This window comes from Lynx canadensis, chromosome E2 (genome assembly GCF_007474595.2).
Source record: "Lynx canadensis isolate LIC74 chromosome E2, mLynCan4.pri.v2, whole genome shotgun sequence".
Lineage (NCBI taxonomy): Eukaryota > Metazoa > Chordata > Mammalia > Carnivora > Felidae > Lynx > Lynx canadensis.
This window is the reverse complement of record NC_044317.1, coordinates 19,063,578-19,082,749: the sequence shown is the minus strand read 5'-3', so window position 1 is coordinate 19,082,749 and position 19,172 is coordinate 19,063,578. Positions and strand designations below refer to the sequence as shown.

At 58.0% G+C, this 19,172-nt stretch overlaps 4 protein-coding genes across 9 annotated transcripts; 3 read left to right on the top strand and 1 right to left on the bottom strand.

Annotated features, from left to right (window-relative positions):
* Positions 1-4: 4 nt before the first annotated feature.
* TRADD (TNFRSF1A associated via death domain) lies at positions 5-5,639 on the bottom strand. Of its 2 annotated transcripts, none has more exons than XM_030298753.1 (5): positions 5,543-5,639; positions 2,385-2,543; positions 1,254-1,531; positions 975-1,167; positions 5-827 (listed from the first exon to the last, which is right to left on the bottom strand). In XM_030298753.1, exons 2-5 carry the CDS (start codon positions 2,533-2,535, stop codon positions 517-519), a joined length of 933 nt encoding a protein of 310 aa, XP_030154613.1. In that variant the 5' UTR covers positions 2,536-2,543; positions 5,543-5,639; the 3' UTR covers positions 5-516. The 2 variants fall into 2 exon arrangements, with proteins under 2 accessions (XP_030154613.1, XP_030154614.1); XM_030298754.1 differs by lacking the exon at positions 5,543-5,639 and adding an exon at positions 3,016-3,159.
* Positions 5,640-5,663: 24 nt separating this feature from the next.
* FBXL8 (F-box and leucine rich repeat protein 8) lies at positions 5,664-9,153 on the top strand. Its single transcript, XM_030298751.1, has 3 exons — positions 5,664-5,761; positions 7,379-7,574; positions 8,158-9,153. The coding sequence occupies exons 2-3, from the start codon at positions 7,423-7,425 to the stop codon at positions 9,128-9,130; spliced, it is 1,125 nt and encodes a 374-aa protein (XP_030154611.1). The 5' UTR covers positions 5,664-5,761; positions 7,379-7,422; the 3' UTR covers positions 9,131-9,153.
* Positions 9,154-9,156: 3 nt separating this feature from the next.
* On the top strand, positions 9,157-14,826 carry HSF4 (heat shock transcription factor 4). 5 transcript variants are annotated; one of them, XM_030298736.1, is made up of 14 exons: positions 9,422-9,506; positions 9,685-10,133; positions 10,820-10,928; positions 11,018-11,145; positions 11,245-11,369; positions 11,643-11,718; positions 11,860-11,924; positions 12,450-12,552; positions 12,807-12,934; positions 13,056-13,283; positions 13,819-13,924; positions 14,013-14,078; positions 14,202-14,271; positions 14,550-14,826. In XM_030298736.1, the coding sequence occupies exons 2-14, from the start codon at positions 10,011-10,013 to the stop codon at positions 14,699-14,701; spliced, it is 1,479 nt and encodes a 492-aa protein (XP_030154596.1). In that variant the 5' UTR covers positions 9,422-9,506; positions 9,685-10,010; the 3' UTR covers positions 14,702-14,826. The 5 variants fall into 5 exon arrangements, with proteins under 5 accessions (XP_030154597.1, XP_030154593.1, XP_030154594.1 ...); XM_030298735.1 differs by having other exon boundaries at positions 13,759-13,924; XM_030298733.1 differs by lacking the exon at positions 9,685-10,133 and having other exon boundaries at positions 9,161-9,506; positions 13,759-13,924.
* Positions 14,827-15,589: 763 nt separating this feature from the next.
* On the top strand, positions 15,590-19,147 carry NOL3 (nucleolar protein 3). The gene is made up of 4 exons (XM_030298752.1): positions 15,590-15,799; positions 18,125-18,427; positions 18,575-18,877; positions 18,984-19,147. Exons 1-4 carry the CDS (start codon positions 15,757-15,759, stop codon positions 18,989-18,991), a joined length of 657 nt encoding a protein of 218 aa, XP_030154612.1. The 5' UTR covers positions 15,590-15,756; the 3' UTR covers positions 18,992-19,147.
* The last annotated feature ends 25 nt before the right edge of the window (positions 19,148-19,172 follow it).

The window sequence follows — 19,172 nt, the reverse complement described above, 5'->3', positions numbered from 1 at the left end:
CCTATTTTTCACATCAAAAAACAGGTGATATTTTATTACAGTTGCTTAATATCTGCAGTCCGACACTGAGTATGAACTGGGGGCAGGCAGTTTCATGTATCTTGTTCACCACAGTATTTACAGCACCAGGATGATAACTAGGACACAGCAAGTGCTTAATGAGCAGTTACCTGTTCAGTGAATGAAGAGGTAAGGGCTGGCCAGAAGCCCTTCATTTGGGGTGGGCAGACTGCTGCCGCAGGTCACCCATGCACTCTGTCTCTGTCATAGTATCTGGAGCCAAATCCCCAGTGGCACCCCAGTAGGCATGGTGGGTGCTTGCCCAACTCTTGAAGAAGGCAATCAACACTGCCCAGCAGCTCCAACAGTTCGGCTAAGTGGGGTTATAAGTGTGGTCTCAGAGTCCCATGGATGGACAGAGCTCAGAAGTAGCAGCAGAAGGGACTCTAGGGTCATCCAAGTGCTCCAAACCTGGGCTGGACAACTGGCCGTTCGTCCCTTTCTCTGGTACCCAGCCTAGGCCAGGCCGCCATCGGGATTCGCCAGGCCCAGCAAGTCCTCTGCCAGGCTGGTGAGCTCGTTCTCCTCTAGTGCCTCTACCAGGCGCTGCAGCGTGGCGCGGCGACCCTCGGCCTGCACGAAGCGCCGCAGCAGCTGGAAGGCCTGCTCGTACAGCCCGTCGCGCTCGTACTCATAGGCCAGTGAGTCGAGCGCCGGGTCCCGCAGCGCACGACAGCCTCGCTGCAAGGAGCGCCCCACTTTGCGCCACTTGAGGCCTACTGAGCGCGCGAACGTCTGTTGGTCCTGCAGGCTCAGCGGCCGGTTCACTGCGGGGGGAGCGGGAAGCAGAATGAGCTCGGGAAACCAGGAGCGGTACCCTCCATTCCCACCCAGGTACTACCCGGCCCAGACCTTGCTCCTTCCCAAACTCCATCTTCCCAGTGACCCTGCCTGCGCCTCTGAGCGCGCCTCACCTATGGGCTGACCCTGGAACAGAAAAGTCTGGCCAGATGGCGGCGGCGGCTTCTCGTCTGAGAGAGAGGCATCCAGGGACTGCGAGGGCACCGGAGCGACCTCCACGTCGCTACCCTGGCCCCCTGAGCCGCATGTCAGATTCCGGAGCGCATCCTCTAACTCAGAGAGCTCGTCGTCCCGGAGCCGGTCAGGCTAGGGAGGGCAGTGGGGGGTCGTCGGTAGGTGTGTTAGCTGCGGATCCCCCGCCCCACCCCAACCTGGCCCTGGCCCAGCCGCACCTTCTGGGCGAAGATGCAACTCAAACAGCGCTCTTCATCCGTCAGCAAGGTATCCAGTCGCTCCACGCCAGCGCGCAGCTCCAGTTCCAACGGCACCGAATGCTGGGCGAGTGCTGCTGCCAAGCACCCTTGCAGCGCGGCGCGCAGCGCCCCCTCGCGATAAGCGCGCAGGAAGCGGCTGCAGGGCTGGCGTCCGCAGAAACGCACCTGCACAATCAGCTGCGGTTCACTGCGGTGGATCTTGAGCATCTGCAGCACCTCCGGACTCCCAACACTCTCTGCGGAGGCGGACAGTCAGGCGACAGGCGGTCCCCATGCGAGGCCGCTCTCCAAGCGACCGTAGTGGGGTGAAGCCCGCGCAGACTCCCTCCCTGTTCCTAGCTCCCAGCTGGGAAACAAAACTGGCATGCACACAGCAACAACTCAAAATGAAAGCCAGAACCTATCACAGGGAGCACCGTAAGACGGAATGGGTGCCACCCCAGCCCCATCGTTGAAGCCTCAAATGAGGGTGGGCAAAAGGGACATAGGGAGAGGCTTTGCAGCACAGAGAGGGGCGTATGCCCAGGGCAGCCAAGCCTTCTGGGTGGGTACCCGGCAGGACAGTGGAGGGAGAGGTCTCAGGTCTTCAGGCTCCACCAACTGTGGCTCCCACTGCCCGGGAAGGAAGCGGATCCCCCAAACGGCTTCAGCTTCCTGTGGCCTCTGCCCTGAGAAGGGAAAGGGGGGCTCCCCCGAAAGGTAGGTACTAGGGAGGGGTCTTGGGCAAGGAGTGCTGCAGTGAGAGAGGAAAAGAGAGAGATGGGCGATTAGTAGAAAGCAGAGAGCTGGCTGGTCTGGTGAGTAGAGGGCATCAAGCAGGTGGAGGGGCGTTAGTGCACATATAGGTAGATCATACACAGAGACGGGGACACATGTCTACAACCAAGGGCACACATGCATAAACAGAGAAGACAGACTTATGAAACCAAGCACCCCTCTCCCCTCCTCCCCACCCCATCATATCTTTTCCTTAACACGGTGGTTAAGCAAGGGGCCCACAGAGTTCAGGAGGTGGGGCCTCAGCCCCTGGCCCCGCCCACAAAGGCCCAAGTTCCCCTCCCTCTTCAAGTACCCCCCCCCCCCACGCACCTGCCAGCGCAGTCCGCAGAGCCCTGTACACCGCCACCTTCTGCTGGGGGTGAGCGTAGGCATCAGACAGGACCACTTTATCCAGCGAGGACTCCACAAACAGGTATGCGCTGCCCACCCACTCCTCGAGCCCATTTGGCCCACTCGCCATCTTGCCTCCTGGAGACACAGACAGGCATCCAGATCACCCCAGCCCAGCCCTGGAGACAAGTGTCCAGTCCTGCATGGCCCAGCTGTCCCCACCCAGCTGGCACACTTGTGAGGGGAAGTTTATCATCCCACAGGCAGCCCCTTGTGCTTCTGTCTCTGCACAGCCCAGCCCAGCTCAGCTCAGCCCAGACTTGGAGAGAGTACTGTCCATCCACTATCTTCTCAGAGAAAGCCCAGGGTCACAGTGGCAGAAAAAGAGAGATACTATACTGCAGTGGAGGCAGAGAAGTTCTGCTCCCCAACCCCCACCCCGCCCTCAGGCCAGGATGTCTCCCTTATCAAAGCTGATAGGAGACATCCTTATCCTGGGCAGTGTCCATGCCCCACAGCCAACCGAACCCATGTCCTGGTATGCCTTCAGCTTAAACTTGAGCCCCGAGTATCCCTTTGGGACCACAGCCCCCCCATTAGGTTTTCTCACCTGCATTCCTACCATACCTCCTGGCTTCACTTCCAAGGATACCTGTTAGTGTTGACCTGTGCCCAGATTCCCTCCCCCAATCCTGGCTGAACTTTTGGGGCCTTCCCTCTTCTACCCATGTGCCTGTTGGGGGCGCTAACCCCACTCCCTAGCTCCAGGTGTGAGCGAGAGAAATAGGCCTGGCCAATCTTCATATTCCACTCCCCTTCCTGAAATAATTAGTTCAGAGTTGGGTATAGGATTCAGGTGAATCAGAATCAACCTGCAACCTTGGCTGGACCAATAAGAAAGAGACATTAGTTTCCCTTCCCATGGGGCTGAGCTGGAAGGAAGGATAAGGACTCCTTTGCCACTGCCTGGAAAGAGCCTGGCTGAGAATAAAACTGACACAGAAGGAGACAGAGCCAAGGGATGAAGAGATGCATGCCTAACCATACTATGCCCCTGGCTCTAGCTGCACCCTGAACTCAGTTATGTGAGCTAAATCATTCCTTTTTTGTTCTAAAGTCCTTGGAGCTGGGCTCTTGTCTTACACAACTCAAATTGTTCTATTACAGATTCCCTCCTTGTCCAGACAGAGCCAGGGCCCCTTGGTGCTAGTATCTCCTCCATCTATCTTCTGACCAAACCCTAGCCCTAGACCGGGGCGGGGGGGGGGGGGGGTGCGCATGGGGAATTCCCATGAGGCAGCATGGTGCAGCATGATTCTTCCTCCCCACCTTCCCTGGGGCAACATCTTACCCTTTTCCTAGAAACATTGGCTCAAGACCCCACCTCCTGCCTCACCAGTCACACTTCTTTATCTCTGATCGTCTTCGTCTGTATTTATATACAGTGGGCTAGGAGGGCGTGCTGAGCCCCAGCTGTAAGCACCCAAGATGTCTTTGCTGTAGGCAGAACAGATGGGATGGCCCCAGCTGGCATCCATTTACATGAGGAACAGGGAGCCTCAGCAGTGTGTGTGTGTGGAGGTGGGGGGGGGGGGGGGCCAGAGGGTCCCTTGGACTTTGTTGGTTAGGGAGTAGGAATCCTGACCTCAAAACAGAGGTTGCATTTCAGATCTGCCCCCAGATCGTAACCTGAGAGCCACAGCTGGGAAAGTAACTAGCCAGGCAGGGACCCTCCAACATCACCCAGACCTGATGATGGTCCGTCCCACCCTCAGTATGAGCACAGGGGACATGCATTTTGAGCCTCCCTCCCCCATAACCTTTTGGTAGAAAATATATTAATACTTGTGTATTTATCCAAAGCAATAGTCTGGAAATTAACAGGAAGCTAGCTAGCAGTATTTACCTCTGCAGGGGGTGGAGAAGGAGATTGGGGGGCGGGTATTTTCATTGTATTTAGCAACATTCTAATTTATGTAAAATAGACATATTTGCTTTGTATTAAAAAGCAACATAAATTCGAAGCAAAAAAAAACCAAAAAAACAACGGGGTAAGACTCTATAGGTGATAAGTGGGACCAAGAGCAGTACAAGACAAGTGACAAAAGTGAGGAGCCCAGGGGGAGTGCCCAGAGGGCAGGAAAGGAAAGTGTGGGAACCTGCCCTGAAACGTTTCTTCTTCCATGTCTTCTTAGCCCCCTGACTTGAGGGTGCTGACCTCATGAATGTGGAAGTTGCAGCGGTGGGGGTCTGGGACTGGGCCAGAGTCTGCCCATCAGGACTGTCAGGGCGGGTGGGCCCTGGAAACCTGAAGGAAGGGGGGGGATGTTCTATCACACTCACTAGTGGACTAATGGGAGAATTCAAACAGGTTGGGCTGGAGGTCTGGAGGGTCAAATAATAGGATTGAGACGAGGACGGGGACCCTTGGCTCGAGTTATCCACTGAGGAACCTCTTCCTGCGTGTCGTTCTACAGAAGCCCCTCCTCGGGAAGCCCCGCGCGCGTCATCCACCCGCAGTCCGCCTCTCTGAGGGCGGGGCCGGGCTGGGTCAAGAAGACTCTTCACTGAGCTGAGACTGAGAGGGACACGCGGGTACCAACTAAAGAAAATAGGCCCCTACTACCAGAGGCCAACCAGGCGCAGGGTCCCATTAATATAGCCTAACTGTCCTGGGGCAGCTCCACCTCCGGGTGGGTGGACAGCAAAGGCCCGTGGCCAGAGCCTCTCAAGAACTGCATCCATCCTGGCGCGTCCCCCTAGTCAGCTGCCCCTCTGCCCAGCCTCCAGTTGCGCCCACCCTCGTGCTGCGGTTTCGCAAGTGCAATTGGCTAGGGCGGGAACAGGTCTCTGCTCACAGACAAAGTCAGAACGAGCCCCGCCCCGCCTTCCCACCAGTAGGAACTTGACCACCCGCCCCCCCGCCGCCACCGAAAGACCCTAGCTGGGATGAGGAACGCTAGTACCAACATCCGTACGCTCTCTTTCGCCTGCCAAGGAAACACCCCAATAGGCCACCGCCACCAGCTGGCCCGGGCAGCAGCGGGTGACAACCGCGCTGCACCCACGCTCCTGAGCCGGGATCCGCCTCTGTTTCTGCTGGCACCCGGGAAAGCCCACCCATTCTCTGCACTAACCTGGCGGCCTGGGCCCAGCCCGGATTCCCACGCCCGCCCTGCTCCACTGGACTAGGCTGCTTCCGGGTGTGCGCGGAGCGCAGGGGTGGCGCCCCAGCCGGAGCAGCCCCGTCAGCCCGGGCGTCCCGCCCCCCGTGCTCCCTGTGACTCCTTCCCTCCCACTGTCCTCAGGCGCCAGTCCACAGCCTCTGGGCAAAGCCCCCTTGGTCCGTTGAGCAGGTAAGACACTGGCGCCCAGGGTTAGAAAGCGGGAAGAACTGCCCACAGCAAGAGACTTTGGGCACTTGCGGCACTTACGCGCCCAGGGGACCCCAAGGGAGAGCGCTGCCTCGCTTTCTCAGGCAGGAAACAGATCAACAAAGAGGCACTCCCTGGGCACCATAATTTTCTAGTGCCGCCTGGAGGCTTGATCTCGATGATCTCTGACCTCTCCTACTCCTTGACACTCAGAACGGGGTGCCGGTGGGTCCAAGTTCAAGCCTGGCCGAGGGTATCTGAAGCCCTAAGGGTAACGAGGCGCAAATTGCAGCAGGGACAGTTAACCTGGAGAATATGGGAAAACAGAAAACTAGCAAGTGGTGTGAAACGTGTAGGAAAACCTTCAAGCACTCTAAAATAAATTGTCAACTTCGAAGAGGATGCACACTTTCCAACAAAGGCCGCGCTCCGGGATGGGTCTGCGGAATTCCTGCTGAACCTAAATCGCCCAACCTGAGCCCGTACTGCTCCGGGATCAGGATTGAAACTTGAACCCAGGGCCCCTCAGGTCTCAAAGCCCGAAGCTTTTCTCCGCCCCTCCGGCCTTTCTCAGGAAGCACACGGGACTTCTCCCCAGGGAGGGGAGAAAAGGAAGGAGCCTTCACTCAGAGCCGTTTCAGCAGTGCCCCACCCGCGCCCCCGCTTCCTGATTGGCTGGTGGTCCCTGCCAATTAAAAGTATTCTCCAATGCTTTCGCCCTATTAACCCTATCGTCACTCTCTAGTGACTGGCAAGGCTAGGACGTGGTTTCTCAATTGTGACCGGTGCAGTCAACTGGCACTTCTTAAAATTCAGATTACTGGGTCCTAGTCTTTCCAGAGAGCCTGATTTAGTATGTGGGCAGTGGGATCTGTATTGTGAACAAGTGTGCGGGTGATTCTACTGCCCCTGCCATCTGAGATGCCCTCATTTCAAGGGCCCTTGAGGCGAGTCTTGGGCCCAGTCCTTCCCTGGAACTTAGAGTTCAGGGAAGGAAGCAGTTCTGGAAGATGTCTGGGAGACTAGTCTGGGTGGTCCGGGTGGGGAGTGTGTGTATGGGGAGGCAGTTAGAGGCGAGACGAGCTCTTTGAGCTGGGGAGGGGGTGGGCAGGGAGGGAAGGACGATTTGTCCCAAGTCATGTACAGTGCAGCCCTCCACCTTCCCCAGGGTAAACCTTAGTAACTAGGAGAAAGACCCGATAGCATTTTCCAAATCTACATGTTCGGCTTTATCAACTTCGCACATAGGTCATAGCTGTATTTCTTCTGGTATAGCATAAAATGCAGATTTGTTCAACAAGTGAGGATGTAGTGTGAAAGAATCTTTAAGCATCCAGGGCCAACCTCATGGTTCTGAGGCCTGTTCAGTGAGAGGCACAGGGTCTCATGCTTAGTTTAACACCTTGGTCAAATGCTCTGCTGTCACTGTCTTGAGATTATTAATAATATTTTCAGCAAAGAGTCCTGTATTTTCATTTTGCACTGGGTTCTGCAAATTATGTAGCAATTCCTGGGCCACAAGCATTTCTACACATAGGTTCTGGTGGTCCCCTCAACATTTTGGCTTTCTTGAGCCCAGAGACGCCCTTCTCTCTCCAGGCAAGAACTGCTGTTAGCACGGAGCTCCCACCCCGCCCACGGTCATGACAGAGCCTGGAGAGCAACTGCCAGAGGAGGTGCTGGCGCTTATCTTTCGCCACCTGCCCCTGCGGGACCGTGCCACTGCCTCCAGGGTCTGCAGAGCCTGGGCTGCTGCTGCTACCTGCAGCGCGGTGTGGCACGACACGATCATCAGGTGAGCGGCCCCTCCCTCTCCCTCCTCCCCACCGCCCTCCTGCCTTCTCCCTTTCTCCATGGAGTTGGGGGTTAGGGATATTAAAAAGCACAATCATTACTAACATTTATTGGCCACCTATTATGTACTAACTGGTGTTCTAAGTGCCTTATGTATATTAATTTATTTAATCCCCACGAAAACCTTATGGGGTAAATAGGTAGTATTATTATGTCCATTGCACAGATAAGAAATTGAGGCAGAGATTTAATCACTTTCTACAGGTCACTCAGGTAAGGAGTAGCTGAGTCAGAATGGGAACCTGACAGTTCAGAAGCCATGCCACGCCTCTGTAGAGACCTCGGAGAAAGCTCAGTTCCTAAAATATCATTGGCTCTCGCTGCCAGAGTTTCAACTAGTGACAGGCGTATCGCATCTTAAGTCTTCTAAAGGGATAGGGTGGGAGGTCCCCCTAGAATCAGCGGCTACTTTGGGGCAACCAGGAATGATCAGGAATGGGAGGTGTATTGTGGGGACAGTAGGGTGAGGGACAGGCAGAGGCCTCTCGAGGCCAATGCCTTTTCTTCACCGTTCTAACCACAAGTTACGACTGTGAGCGAGAAGGTACGCTGCTACCATATCTGTCCGCCTGCCTGGACCACGTTCACAATCTACGGCTGGAATTTGAGCCGTCGAGGGAGCCGAGCCGCAGGGCGGCCACTGAGTTGCTGACGGCACTGGCGGGTCGTACCCCAGGGCTTCGAAGCCTGCTCCTGAATTGCCACGGAGAAAAGCCCCTCTTCGACGCAGGCCGCGACATCCTGGACGCCGTGCACGCCATCTGTCGGGCCTCCTGCGCGCTGCGTCACCTCGACCTTCGGCGCTTGCCTTTCACACTGGACGACGCACTGGTGCTGCAGGCGTCACGCGGCTGTCCCGAGCTCCGAAGCCTTTTCCTAAACAACTGTACGCTGGTGGGCAGCGTGAGTCCAGACTCCGTGCTAGAGCTACTGAAGGCCTGCCCGCGTCTGCGCGCCCTTGGGCTGCACCTGGCCAGCCTGTCGGGCACCGCCCTCCAGGTGTTAGCGGCGCCAGACCGCGCGCCTTTCGCTCACTTGGCCCTACGGTGCGCGTGCCCCGAGGACGCACGCGCGCCCCCCTTGCCCGAGGAAGCCTGGGCCGCAGTGCGCCGCCGCCACCCAAGACTGGTCGTGGAGCTGGAGCTGGAGCCAGCGCTGCCTGACGAGAGCGTGACGCGGGTCCTGCAGCCTGCCGTGCCAGTGGCTGCGCTGCGCCTCAGTCTCTCTGGGGACACCGTAGGTCCGGTGCGCTTTGCTGCGCGCCACTATGCCTCAACCTTGCGCGCGCTCGAGGTGCGCGCCGCTGCCTCAGCGGAGTTGGACGCCGCGCTGGAGTTACTGGCTGTGCGCTGTACGGACCTGCGCGAAGTACACTGCTTCTGCGTCGTGCGACCCTCCGTGCTGCACGCCTTCCGCGCGCACTGTCCGCGCCTGCGCAGCTACACGCTCAAACTAACCCGGGAGCCACATCCCTGGCTGCCCACTCTTGTGGCGTGATGGCGTAGCCGCCTCCCCAGCAGATATGTGGCCACTGAGATGCTGGATGCATTTGCCTAGGCGTGCACCTACTACTAGCCCGCTCCTTCAGGACTCTGTTGCCTCGGGACCAGCCCCTGCGTCCTGAGTCCACTGGGTGTATTTCCGTAGTGGGATCACCCTCCTTCAACCCCACTTCCCTATGGAAGCTACGCTAGCGCCGCGTCCCTGGCATGGGGAGCGGGGCGGTGGGGAGACAGGACACAGGCTCAGGCGGCGCCTCTGGGGAGAGTGTGAAATAAAAAAAATCCTGCAGCAACACTGCGTCCTGTGCAAGACGGCGCTGGCTCTTAACAGGGAGAGCAGGGAACCCGCAGAGGCCAGAGGACCCCACCAGGTAGGCGTAGGAGAGATCATTTGTACTGATAAGCTACGGCTGCGGCTGCGGCTGCGGCGGTCAGGGACCGGGCACTCCGCATCCTTGGAAAGACCATGTCTCAGAGTTCTTCGGGAGGGTGCCAGCTTCTCCCCTCCGCACCCCCACCCCTTCACTTCTATCTGCCCTCTCTATCCAGGCCATGACCATCACCGTCTAGACTTTTTCAGCCCACACCAGGCCGCGCACGGGCGATTTCTCCCTAAGAACAAAGGGTGGCACTCGAACCCAGGTCTCCGTCCCCACCGCACCCTCCACTCAGATCGGATCCCAGCCTTCCCTTTCTGTCCGCTGTTGCTGCGGCCGCGGCCTGAGCCCCGCCCCGTGGGTTCGCACGTGGCCCCCGCCTGACCCGGCGCCCGGAGGCGGAGTAGGGAGGGGCGGGCGGCAAACGCAGCACTTTCCGCGGCTTTGACAAGCCCGCGGCGCCCGGGCCCGAGCGCTTAGCCGGGCCGAGACTGCGCCATGCAGGAAGCGCCAGCAGCGCTGCCCACGGAGCCGGGCCCCAGCCCCGTGCCTGCCTTCCTCGGCAAGCTGTGGGCGCTGGTGGGTGACCCGGGGACCGACCATCTGATCCGCTGGAGCCCGGTGAGGGCTGGGGCCCCTTGATTTCCCCAGTGGTCCCCGGGATCCTTCCACGTCAGTGAACATCCACGGCCACCCAACCCCCGCCTGGGATAGGGCTGTGGGTCCCCCGATTCAGCTGTCCCGGGTAGTTTACCTTGGAGGGGGTGTGCGAGATGGAGGTGAGGCGACTTCCTACGGACCGAGGAAAGGGTAGGTAGGAGCCTTCTGGAGACCTAGAGCCTGAGGGATCTTTGAGGTCAGTTCCCACCCCACCCCAGCAGACAGATCGGAAAACAGAGACCAGAAGAGGGAGGGAAGGGCTGGGGCTGGTTCTAGCTCAAAGTAACATCTTGGGTCTGGGACCCGTCCAGGGCTGGAACCCAAAAACCCTGGCCTTTGCTCCTCCTTTCCGAGAATCCAGTAGAGATTTTTGGGTTGGGCTAGGGTAAGAATACACTGTGGTGGCCCCAGGCTAGGCCTCATAGCTGGTGCAGTTCTGGTCTCGTCCCATGTCTCCAGGAGTGGCCGGTCCCCAGCGGAGTGAGAGAGAGAGAGAGAGAGAGAGAGAGAGAGAGAGAGAGAGAGAGAGAGTGTGTGTGTGTGCGTGCGCGCGCGCCAGAGCGCGCGCCTGGCCGTGGGCGGGCACGCCTCACTGTGTTGTCCCGTCTCCGCCCGCACGGTGGGTGGGCGGGCGGCGTTCTTGGCAGAGCGGGACCAGTTTCCTCGTAAGCGACCAGAGCCGCTTCGCCAAGGAAGTGCTGCCCCAATACTTCAAACACAGCAACATGGCGAGCTTTGTGCGGCAACTCAACATGTGTGAGTCCTTAGGGCGAGACGGGAATTGGGTGTGAGTGACTTGGTGAGAGGGGATGGGGCAGTTCACTCCCCCACGCCCCACTCCCTAGACGGTTTTCGGAAGGTGGTGAGCATCGAGCAGGGCGGCCTGCTGAGGCCAGAGCGCGACCACGTCGAATTCCAGCACCCGAGCTTCGTACGCGGCCGAGAGCAACTACTGGAACGCGTGCGGCGCAAGGTGGGTACGGCATGCAGGAACCAGCACCCCCGGTAGAGGTGTTGAGACGGCTGGCCGTGTTCTAGATGACTCTGATCCGATGGTGCTTCCCACCTACAGGTGCCTGCGCTGCGCAGCGACGACGGCCGCTGGCGCCCCGAGGACTTGGGCCGGCTGCTGGGCGAGGTGCAGGCTTTGCGGGGAGTGCAGGAGAGCACCGAGGCGCGGCTGCGGGAGCTCAGGCAGTGCGGGGGGGGAGGGGGCATAGGAGGGGGGAAGGGAGGAAGGGGAGTCTGGACGAGAGAACACTAGCTACCAGGCTGTTCTTCTGCACAGCTCCTTCCTCTCTCGTGTCTTGGTGCCTCCATCCAGACAAATGGGCTGAACTGTGGAACTCTATTCTCTATGGATGGACGATCGTCTGAGTGGTCGTGGGTTCAGGCCTGCCATTCTGTGGGGGGTGGTGACTGGGCGGACTCTCAGGTGCCTCAGCACCCCTCCCCCACGCCTTCCCGCAGGCAGAACGAGATCTTATGGAGGGAGGTGGTGACTTTACGGCAGAGCCATGGTCAGCAGCACCGGGTCATTGGCAAGGTGTTCCTCTCCCCCTACCCCACTTCTCTCTTCCACTCCTGAACACACCCACCTCCTCTGCGGGGGCGGCGAATCCACCTGGAAGTGCCTTGGGTTGGGGCAAGGTCCGAAGTATGAATTAACCCTTTGCTTCCTCTTTAGCTGATCCAGTGCCTCTTCGGGCCACTTCAGACAGGGCCCAGCAACGCAGGAGCTAAGAGAAAGCTGTGAGTGAGAAAGTCCGGGATGACGCCCCCCTTCCACACTCACTTCCAGGAGCCTCTCTGTCAGAGGCCCCATGCCTGAACTCCATCTCCTCCAGTAGACCCCTCACTGGGAATCCTCATTCTTCTTCCCTGCAATACCGTTTTTCTTCACTCCATGGCAATGTCCCCAAGGGCCCACCTCCAGGGCTTTCCCCCTCTCTCCCCAACTCTACCACCAAGTACCCCCATTCCCAGATCCCTATGTTCCAGGACCTTCTCCCCCAATTCCACCACCCCCAGCAATCCCTTCCCCCTCACTCCAAAGCATCCCAACAGCAGAGGGTCTGGGGCTGAAACCATGCTCCCTCCCTCCCCTCTCCACCCCCAAAGGGCCCCCATCTCTGGGTGGAGCCCCTTCGGCCTCCAGCATGTGACTGATGCCCTGGCAACAGGCCTCAGCTCTGCTGACTTGGCTGCTGGGGCCTGAGGGAGGGAGGTGCAGGCTGAGAGGCATGGGGGATGAACCTGCCCCGCCCCCCTGCACAGGTCCCTGATGCTGGATGAGGGGAGCTCATGCCCAACAGCAGCCAAATTCAGTGCCTGCCCCCTACCTGGTGCCCTCCTTCAGGATCCCTACTTTATCCAGTCGGTAGGTTTTTGCTCCTCCTCCCTTCCCTAGGGCATAGCTGGGATTATGGAGAGCCTATTGTTTTCCTCCATTCCCAAAAAGGAAGAGAAGGTGGGGTCCGGCTTCTCCTCCCCATGGCCCAAGACCCAGGTTCCCCAGCATGGACTGAGCCTACCCCCTCAAACCTTACTCCGTAGACCTGGTCCATGTGGGTACTGGTTGGGTTCTGACTCTTCCTGTGACTTGAAGGACTGGGCCTAGTTGTCTTCTTACAGCCCCTCCCAGAGACCACCTTGGGCCTCACCAGCTCTCACAGGGCCAGGGGCCCTATCATTTCTGACATCCATGAAGACTCTCCATCCCCTGATGGGACCAGGCTTTCTCCTTCCAGTGGTGGCAGGAGGTAAGACAGACAGGGCTGCCCACTGGGGAGCCTGTGGGGGATGACCCGACAGCCCAGATGGCTATGGGGGAATGGAGGGAAGTCAGTGCAAGGGTCTGGTTGAAGCTTTTCTCTGGTGCAGGGAGAAGGGCCTGGCACTGCTCAAAGAAGAGCCGGCCAGTCCAGGGGGGGAAGGCGAGGCCGGGCTGGCCCTGGCCCCAAACGAGTGTGACTTCTGCGTGACAGCACCCCCACCGCTGCCTGTGGCTGTGGTGCAGGCCATCCTGGAAGGGAAAGGGAGCTTCAGCCCTGACGGGCCCAGGAATGCCCAACAGCCTGAACCAAGAGGTCCCAGGGAGGTACCTGACAGGTGAGCAAAAGAGTCCATTCTTGACTGTGAGCCCTATGGGCTACTTTTCCAGACAGACCACCACTAACTAACTTCCCAGCCCTGTCTGCTCCTTGGTGGCTGAGGGGGAGGTCCGGCACTATGAGCTGAACTAATTTCCCAGAGTTGCTCTAAAGAGTACCTGCATCACAGTTCCCTGAAAAGCAGAAATTCCCATCAGGTCAATCAGCATATCTATGGTAGGGTTCAGGAACCCAGGAACACTTATTGTGAAGGAATTCATTGGGGTGAATGGAAACATTGTAAAGTACACAATAGTTTAAGAACCATTGATGTTGACAACTGCAAAGAGAGGGTATATATCCCAAGACCCTACCTCCATAACCCAAACCTCAGGTCAAAGGTAGGAGGCAGAGGCATTCTTTAAGTATACTCTAGGTGGGGAGTCCTCTCCTACCATTTTGTAGATGTCAGATTTTGATCCTGATGTATCCAGAATCCTTGGGAATCTAATGGGGGTGAACACTGCAGGCCGACAGCAGTTCTCTGTGCACAGGGGAACTCTGGGCCTGGACAGGGGGATGCGGAGCCCAGAGAATCTTCTGCCTCCCATGCTGCTTCGGGCCCCCCCTGAAAGTGTGGAGCCTGCGGGGCCCCTGGATGTGAGTACACCTTCAGCAGGGCAGGGGCATGGGGCTTGGTGGGGTTTGTGTAGTCGGGAAGGCACCACTGACCCAGAGCTTCCCCCAGGTGCTAGGCCCCAGCCACCAAGGGCGAGAATGGACCCTGATGGACTTGGACATGGAGCTGTCCCTGGTAAGGTGAAGGTGGGGAGGGCAGGGGTTAGGGTTGCTGAGCCAAGCCCTTAGCCAGTGCCCGAGAGCTCCCCTTCTCAGTTCTCTTGGTTGGCCAGCTGCTTCCTGGGGTTTTCCTATGCAGATGCAGCCATTGGTTCCAGAGAGGAGTGAGAATGAGCTGGCAGTCAAGGGGTTAAATTCTCCAGGGCCAGGTAACAGTTGTGGTGACTCAGGACTAGGGGGGAGGCCCTAACTGGTCTGAGCTACCAGGATTGGGTAGGCTGGGCAGTTTGTGTTTTGGAGGGAAATCCCCAGAGTTCTGGCAGCCCTCTGAGAGCCACCCACCCTCTTGCTGTTGGGTGAAAGCAGGGAGGTTAAGAATGGATGTTTCATCCTAACTGACCAGAGGGTAGGGCAGGCAAGGCTCTCCTTCCTCAAAGATAGAAGGAAGAGCTGTTTCTCCCTGCTGAGCACAGTCCAATTCTCCTAGGGAAGGACTCCACACTTGGGGCACCACTCCTGCTGGATGTCCAAGCAGCTTTGGGAAGCCCAGCTCTCGGCCTTCCTGGAGCTTTAACGATTTACAGCGCCCCTGAGAGCCGAGCCTCCTACCTGGGCCCAGGGGCCAATCCCTCCCCCTGAAACCCGCTCTGCTCTGAAGCCAGCCCTTCTCAGCTTCCTCGTGCCCCCCTAGAAGAGGCTGATTGAAGACCCTGTTACTTCTCCATTACTGAACCCTGCACATAAACTGCATTTTTTTTTCTGTGTTTCTGGTCTCTTTTCTCTACTGACCAGGGAGCATAGAACTCATGGGGGGGGGGGGGACTTTGCATTTACAGAAATTTCCAGCTCCTAAGGCTTTAATAGTGGAACCCGTGGAGAGTGGAGGTTAGCTCCACTCCCTGCTTAGCTCTGGCCTCATCCAGGGCTAGCATGTGGCCACTGCAACCTCCAGAACTCAGGGGCTTTTGGGGTCACATCCAACCTTCTAATGCATCTGCTCTGTGATCGTGGGTAAGCTGGTCCCCTTCTCTGAGCCTTATCTGCGACAAGCAGAATTCAAGGAGAAGATGGATGTAAAGCATCTGGTAATTGCCAGGCCAAGAGACTGGGCGCTGGATATTTGGGGCCGCAGGCCGAACCACCCGCTCGCTGACTCAGCCGATGCACCCTGGGTGGAGAGGGAAAACGGACTACGTGTGTGAGCCCAGCGGGTGCTCGGCCTCTGCGGCCTGCTTCCCGGTGTCCTAAGAAGAACGCCCCCCTCTTCTCCACCCCTTCCCAGTTCCCGGCAGCCCTGGCCGCCCCGCCCCCTCAGCAGCTGCTGTTCCCACCCCCTCCCTGCCCAGCCCATTCTGCCTCGTCATCTACTGCCCCGCGGAGGCTCGACTCTTGAGTGGGGCCGCCCGGAACGCACAGAACCGGGAGCCCCCCCCCCCCCTCCCCGGCACCTGGCTGGAGGAGGGAAGAGAAACTGATTGGGCAGAATCTGCGCCCCCTCATCACCAGCCGCGCTCGAAGGAGGTCTGTGAGCCCCGCCCCTCCGCCGGACTCTAGCTCTGGGACTGGGTGGAGGGGAGGTAAGGGGAGCCTTGTGATCTCACTTTCGCAAAAGCTCCCGCAGTTTCCCACAACCCTTGCTCCCTAGCGTTAAGAGCCTGCGCAGCGAGGTGGGAAGGAGACCCAGACCCCTCTGGATGCGTGGCACCTGTAACCTCCTGAAGCTCCGGGAAGAATATGGTCTGTGACCCTTGAAGGACTAGCCACGACAAAACTTTGGTATTCACTTCTGAGCATTGGGTCGCAGGCGGAGACCCAGACTAGCTAGGGTCTCTGCACCTCAGACTGAGGTGCACAAAGTGCAGGACTTGGCATAATGTGGGAAGGAGGTTAACATGAAAATAAGTTGGGGAGCAATGAGGGAAAAGGAGGGGCCAGTTCAATCTGTCCCCCCCCCCCCAGTTCTCTGCACTTGTACAGAGTAGGTCCTGCACCTGTGACTGGGGGGACAGTCTTTGGAGGTCTCTGCCAAAGAGGGCAGAGGGTCCGTGTACACAGTGCAGTGATGTCCCCGCAGTTGTGAGGGTGTATGCTGTTCACTGGTTCCACAAGAGAAGGAGCCAGTCTGCTTTTGGGACATTCTGGCACTGGGGTGGAAAAGGGGACATTTGAGTCACGGAGGATGCGTCCACAGCATGGAGGTAAGGAAAGGGTATTCCAGGCTTAGGGAACAGCATCTGCATCTGGTTCAGATGTGCCAGGGGCTTGCAGGGTTCTCCCAGCACTGTGTGGTGGAGGGAGGTGGGAGAAACCCCAGCTGTCCAGAAGGTTAGGAGGTGGCCTAGAGCAGCCAGGCCAGATAATCTTGATTCTCTCTGATGGGCAGTGGGGGGAAACAGGCCATTAGGGCTGATGTTCTGCTTCGCAGGAGATCTTGTTGTAGTTCAAGTTAGAGCAAATAAGATCCCAGTTCTGCCACTTGGTCTCTCTGAACCTGTCTCCTCACCTGTAAAATGGGGATAATAAATCCTGTCCCAGGGGCTTGTCAAAGTCACTATGTGGTGGGAGTGATGGGATGGGACTGAGATGTACTTAGAAAGACTGTCATAGGAAATGAGGTGACTATGGTGGGGTTGAGGGGGATACTAATAGAGACCACTGAGAGGTAGAGGAGTAGCATTTGTCAGAGATGTGACATGAAGGGAGAGGGAGGGGTGGGGGTAGTTCTGGTCTCTGGTCAGTGGCCTGGGGGAAGGGCTGACACTTCAGTATAGCTAGGAGGGTGAAATGGCCAGGGAGGCACAGCTTGACACCAGGTGGTAGTGAGAGAGACCTGGGAGGCAGGATGGGAGCTAGGACCAAAGGCGCTCACCCAGACCTGGAGCCAGGTAGGGAGGTAGCAGAGTGACCCCAAAAGGAGGATGAGACCCGGGAGGGTGCTGTGTGAACAAAGCCAAGGCTGGTGTAGGTGGGCTGAAGGAGGGAGTGGTTCAGGGCCTGACCTATTTTGCCCCTTAATGCCAGGGGCTTTGCTGCCTGGGTCAGGCCACTCCAAAAGTGATGGACCTTTATCCTTGGTTGTTAATAAATGGACACAGCAGATTAACTTCTGCCTAAGACCTGCTGCTTGCCAGAGACAGTCTCTCAAAATGGGAGGATCCATGGAGGAAAACAGAAAAGTTCAGCAAGCATTTGTTGGTGGCTTTTATGAGTTGGGTCTGTGGTACCTAAAGATGAAGCATTCCCAGGGAAGATTCCCAGGGAATCAGGGAGACGTTGGGTCTCAGGTAATGTCAGGAGGTCTTGGTCAGAGCTAGGTCTCAAGAGGATTCAGGCATCCCTGCTCAGGTATTAGGGAGCCAGGAAGCGCCATCAGACCAATGTCAGGGTTACAACATGGTGGTATTGGTGAGGGACTGCAGGGGTGGAGCCTCCCCCAGAAAGATGGGCCTCAGGATCAGGATAAGGAACCTAGACTTCCTTCAGTTGGTGAGGGAAGGCTCTCAGCACTTGTGCTCTGAGTGCAGAGGGGATTCAGCACTCAGCAGAGTCTAAGCTGTACATGAAAGGCTAGACTAAGTAAGAGGTTAGGATGACAGAGAAATACTCAGCAGATAGACTGAAAAGGACCTGACTGCAAACTGGGTGTTGAGTATCCAGGTCAATTGTAGGTCTTTCTGCTTGTTAAGGTGGGGAAGCAGGCTGGGAAAAAGAATTTAGTTTGGATAAACGGTCTGAATCAAATGCAGGATCTGCAGGCAGCGGGGACACAGGAGGGACGTCCTGACTGGGGAGAGTGGTCGATAGTAAATAAGGGCCCAGGGATAGCATAGAGGAGAGGGGAGCCACAGCTGACGTTTAGGAACCCAAGGAGAAGCCTGAGGAGGAGACGGGACAGAAGCAGCCTGAAAGGCAGGAGGTCCAAGTCCTGTGCTGAGGAGCTGTCCGGCTGCCCGGGTCAAGGTGAACTTAAATCCCAGCCACGAGTGTTCACGGAGACCCTGGGAGAGAGGTCAAGGGCAGGGGAGTCCTTGCCCTATTACCTCTCTCCCCTCCCCCATGCAGCCCCCACCATGGGCAATGCGCAGGAGCGGCCCTCAGAGACGATCGATCGCGAGCGGAAACGCCTAGTGGAGACGCTGCAGGACGACTCCGGGCTGCTGCTGGATGCACTGCTGGCGCGTGGCGTGCTCACCGGGCCTGAGTATGAGGCGTTGGACGCGCTGCCTGATGCCGAGCGCAGGGTGCGTCGCCTGCTGTTGCTGGTACAAAGCAAGGGCGAGGCCGCCTGCCAGGAGCTGCTGCACTGCGCCCAGCGTACTACGCGCGCGCCAGACCCAGCCTGGGACTGGCAGCACGTGGGCACTGGTGAGCGCGAGAGGGGCGGGGCCTGGGCCAGAGCACGGGGCTTGGCGGGAAGGGTAGAGTGTGGAGCTGAGTTGTAGATGGCCGTGTGCCAAGGATACCGCTGAGGCCTTAAAATGAGATACTCAGATACTCCCACCTCCAATCCAGGCTACCGGGAACGCAGCTACGACTCTCCATGCCCTCGCCACTGGACGCCTGAGGCACCTGACTTGAGGACCGCTTGCCCCGAACCGCCCAGAGCTTCAGACTGCGACGAGGCTGGGGTTTCAGGGGGCTCGGAGGCAGTATCCGGAACCCTCGAGGAACTCGATCCGGAAGTGGAAGCTGAAGTCTCTGAAGGGGCTGAGCCAGAGTTGGAACCCCAAATGGATCCGGAACCAGAGCCAGCACCTGAACTGGAGCCAGAGCCAGAGCCAGAGCCCGACTTTGAGGCGGGTGACGAGTCTGAAGGTGTGAGGCTACCGAAACCTGGTGTCGGATTGGCGGGAGGGTCCCCGGATTGGCGGGAGGGTCCCCCCCCCCCACGCGACTACTTTTTCCCCCCCATCATTTCTAGATTCCTGAATGTCAGAGTGCTGATAGGCTGCTGCTCTCTGCCCAAAGCAGACAGGACCTGGGATCCTGCTCTGGCATTGGGGAGGATGCCACCAAGTCTCCACCTGACCCAGTACCACTGGAAGTGAATAAACTCCGGTGGGTCACCTTGGGCCCTCTCTGTGACTCTGACTTTTTGCCCAGGAACTAG

Bases quoted from the DNA above. Each gene is read 5' to 3' on its own strand.
- TRADD (XM_030298753.1), bottom strand. From the start codon at position 2,535: ATGGCGAGTGGGCCAAATGGGCTCGAGGAGTGGGTGGGCAGCGCATAC. The intron at 1,168-1,253 runs GTGCGGCTGGGC...TGCCCTCCCTAG, and splicing joins GTTGCATCTTCGCCCAGAAG to CCTGACCGGCTCCGGGACGA. The intron at 828-974 runs GTGAGGCGCGCT...CTCCCCCCGCAG, and splicing joins GTTCCAGGGTCAGCCCATAG to TGAACCGGCCGCTGAGCCTG.
- FBXL8 (XM_030298751.1), top strand. From the start codon at position 7,423: ATGACAGAGCCTGGAGAGCAACTGCCAGAGGAGGTGCTGGCGCTTATC. The intron at 7,575-8,157 runs GTGAGCGGCCCC...TCTAACCACAAG, and splicing joins TGGCACGACACGATCATCAG to TTACGACTGTGAGCGAGAAG.
- HSF4 (XM_030298733.1), top strand. From the start codon at position 9,312: ATGGAAGCTACGCTAGCGCCGCGTCCCTGGCATGGGGAGCGGGGCGGT. The intron at 9,507-10,819 runs GTAGGCGTAGGA...CGTTCTTGGCAG, and splicing joins AGGCCAGAGGACCCCACCAG to AGCGGGACCAGTTTCCTCGT. The intron at 12,553-12,806 runs GTAGGTTTTTGC...GTCTTCTTACAG, and splicing joins ATCCCTACTTTATCCAGTCG to CCCCTCCCAGAGACCACCTT.
- NOL3 (XM_030298752.1), top strand. From the start codon at position 15,757: ATGCGTGGCACCTGTAACCTCCTGAAGCTCCGGGAAGAATATG. The intron at 15,800-18,124 runs GTCTGTGACCCT...TCCCCCATGCAG, and splicing joins GAAGCTCCGGGAAGAATATG to CCCCCACCATGGGCAATGCG. The intron at 18,428-18,574 runs GTGAGCGCGAGA...CCTCCAATCCAG, and splicing joins CTGGCAGCACGTGGGCACTG to GCTACCGGGAACGCAGCTAC.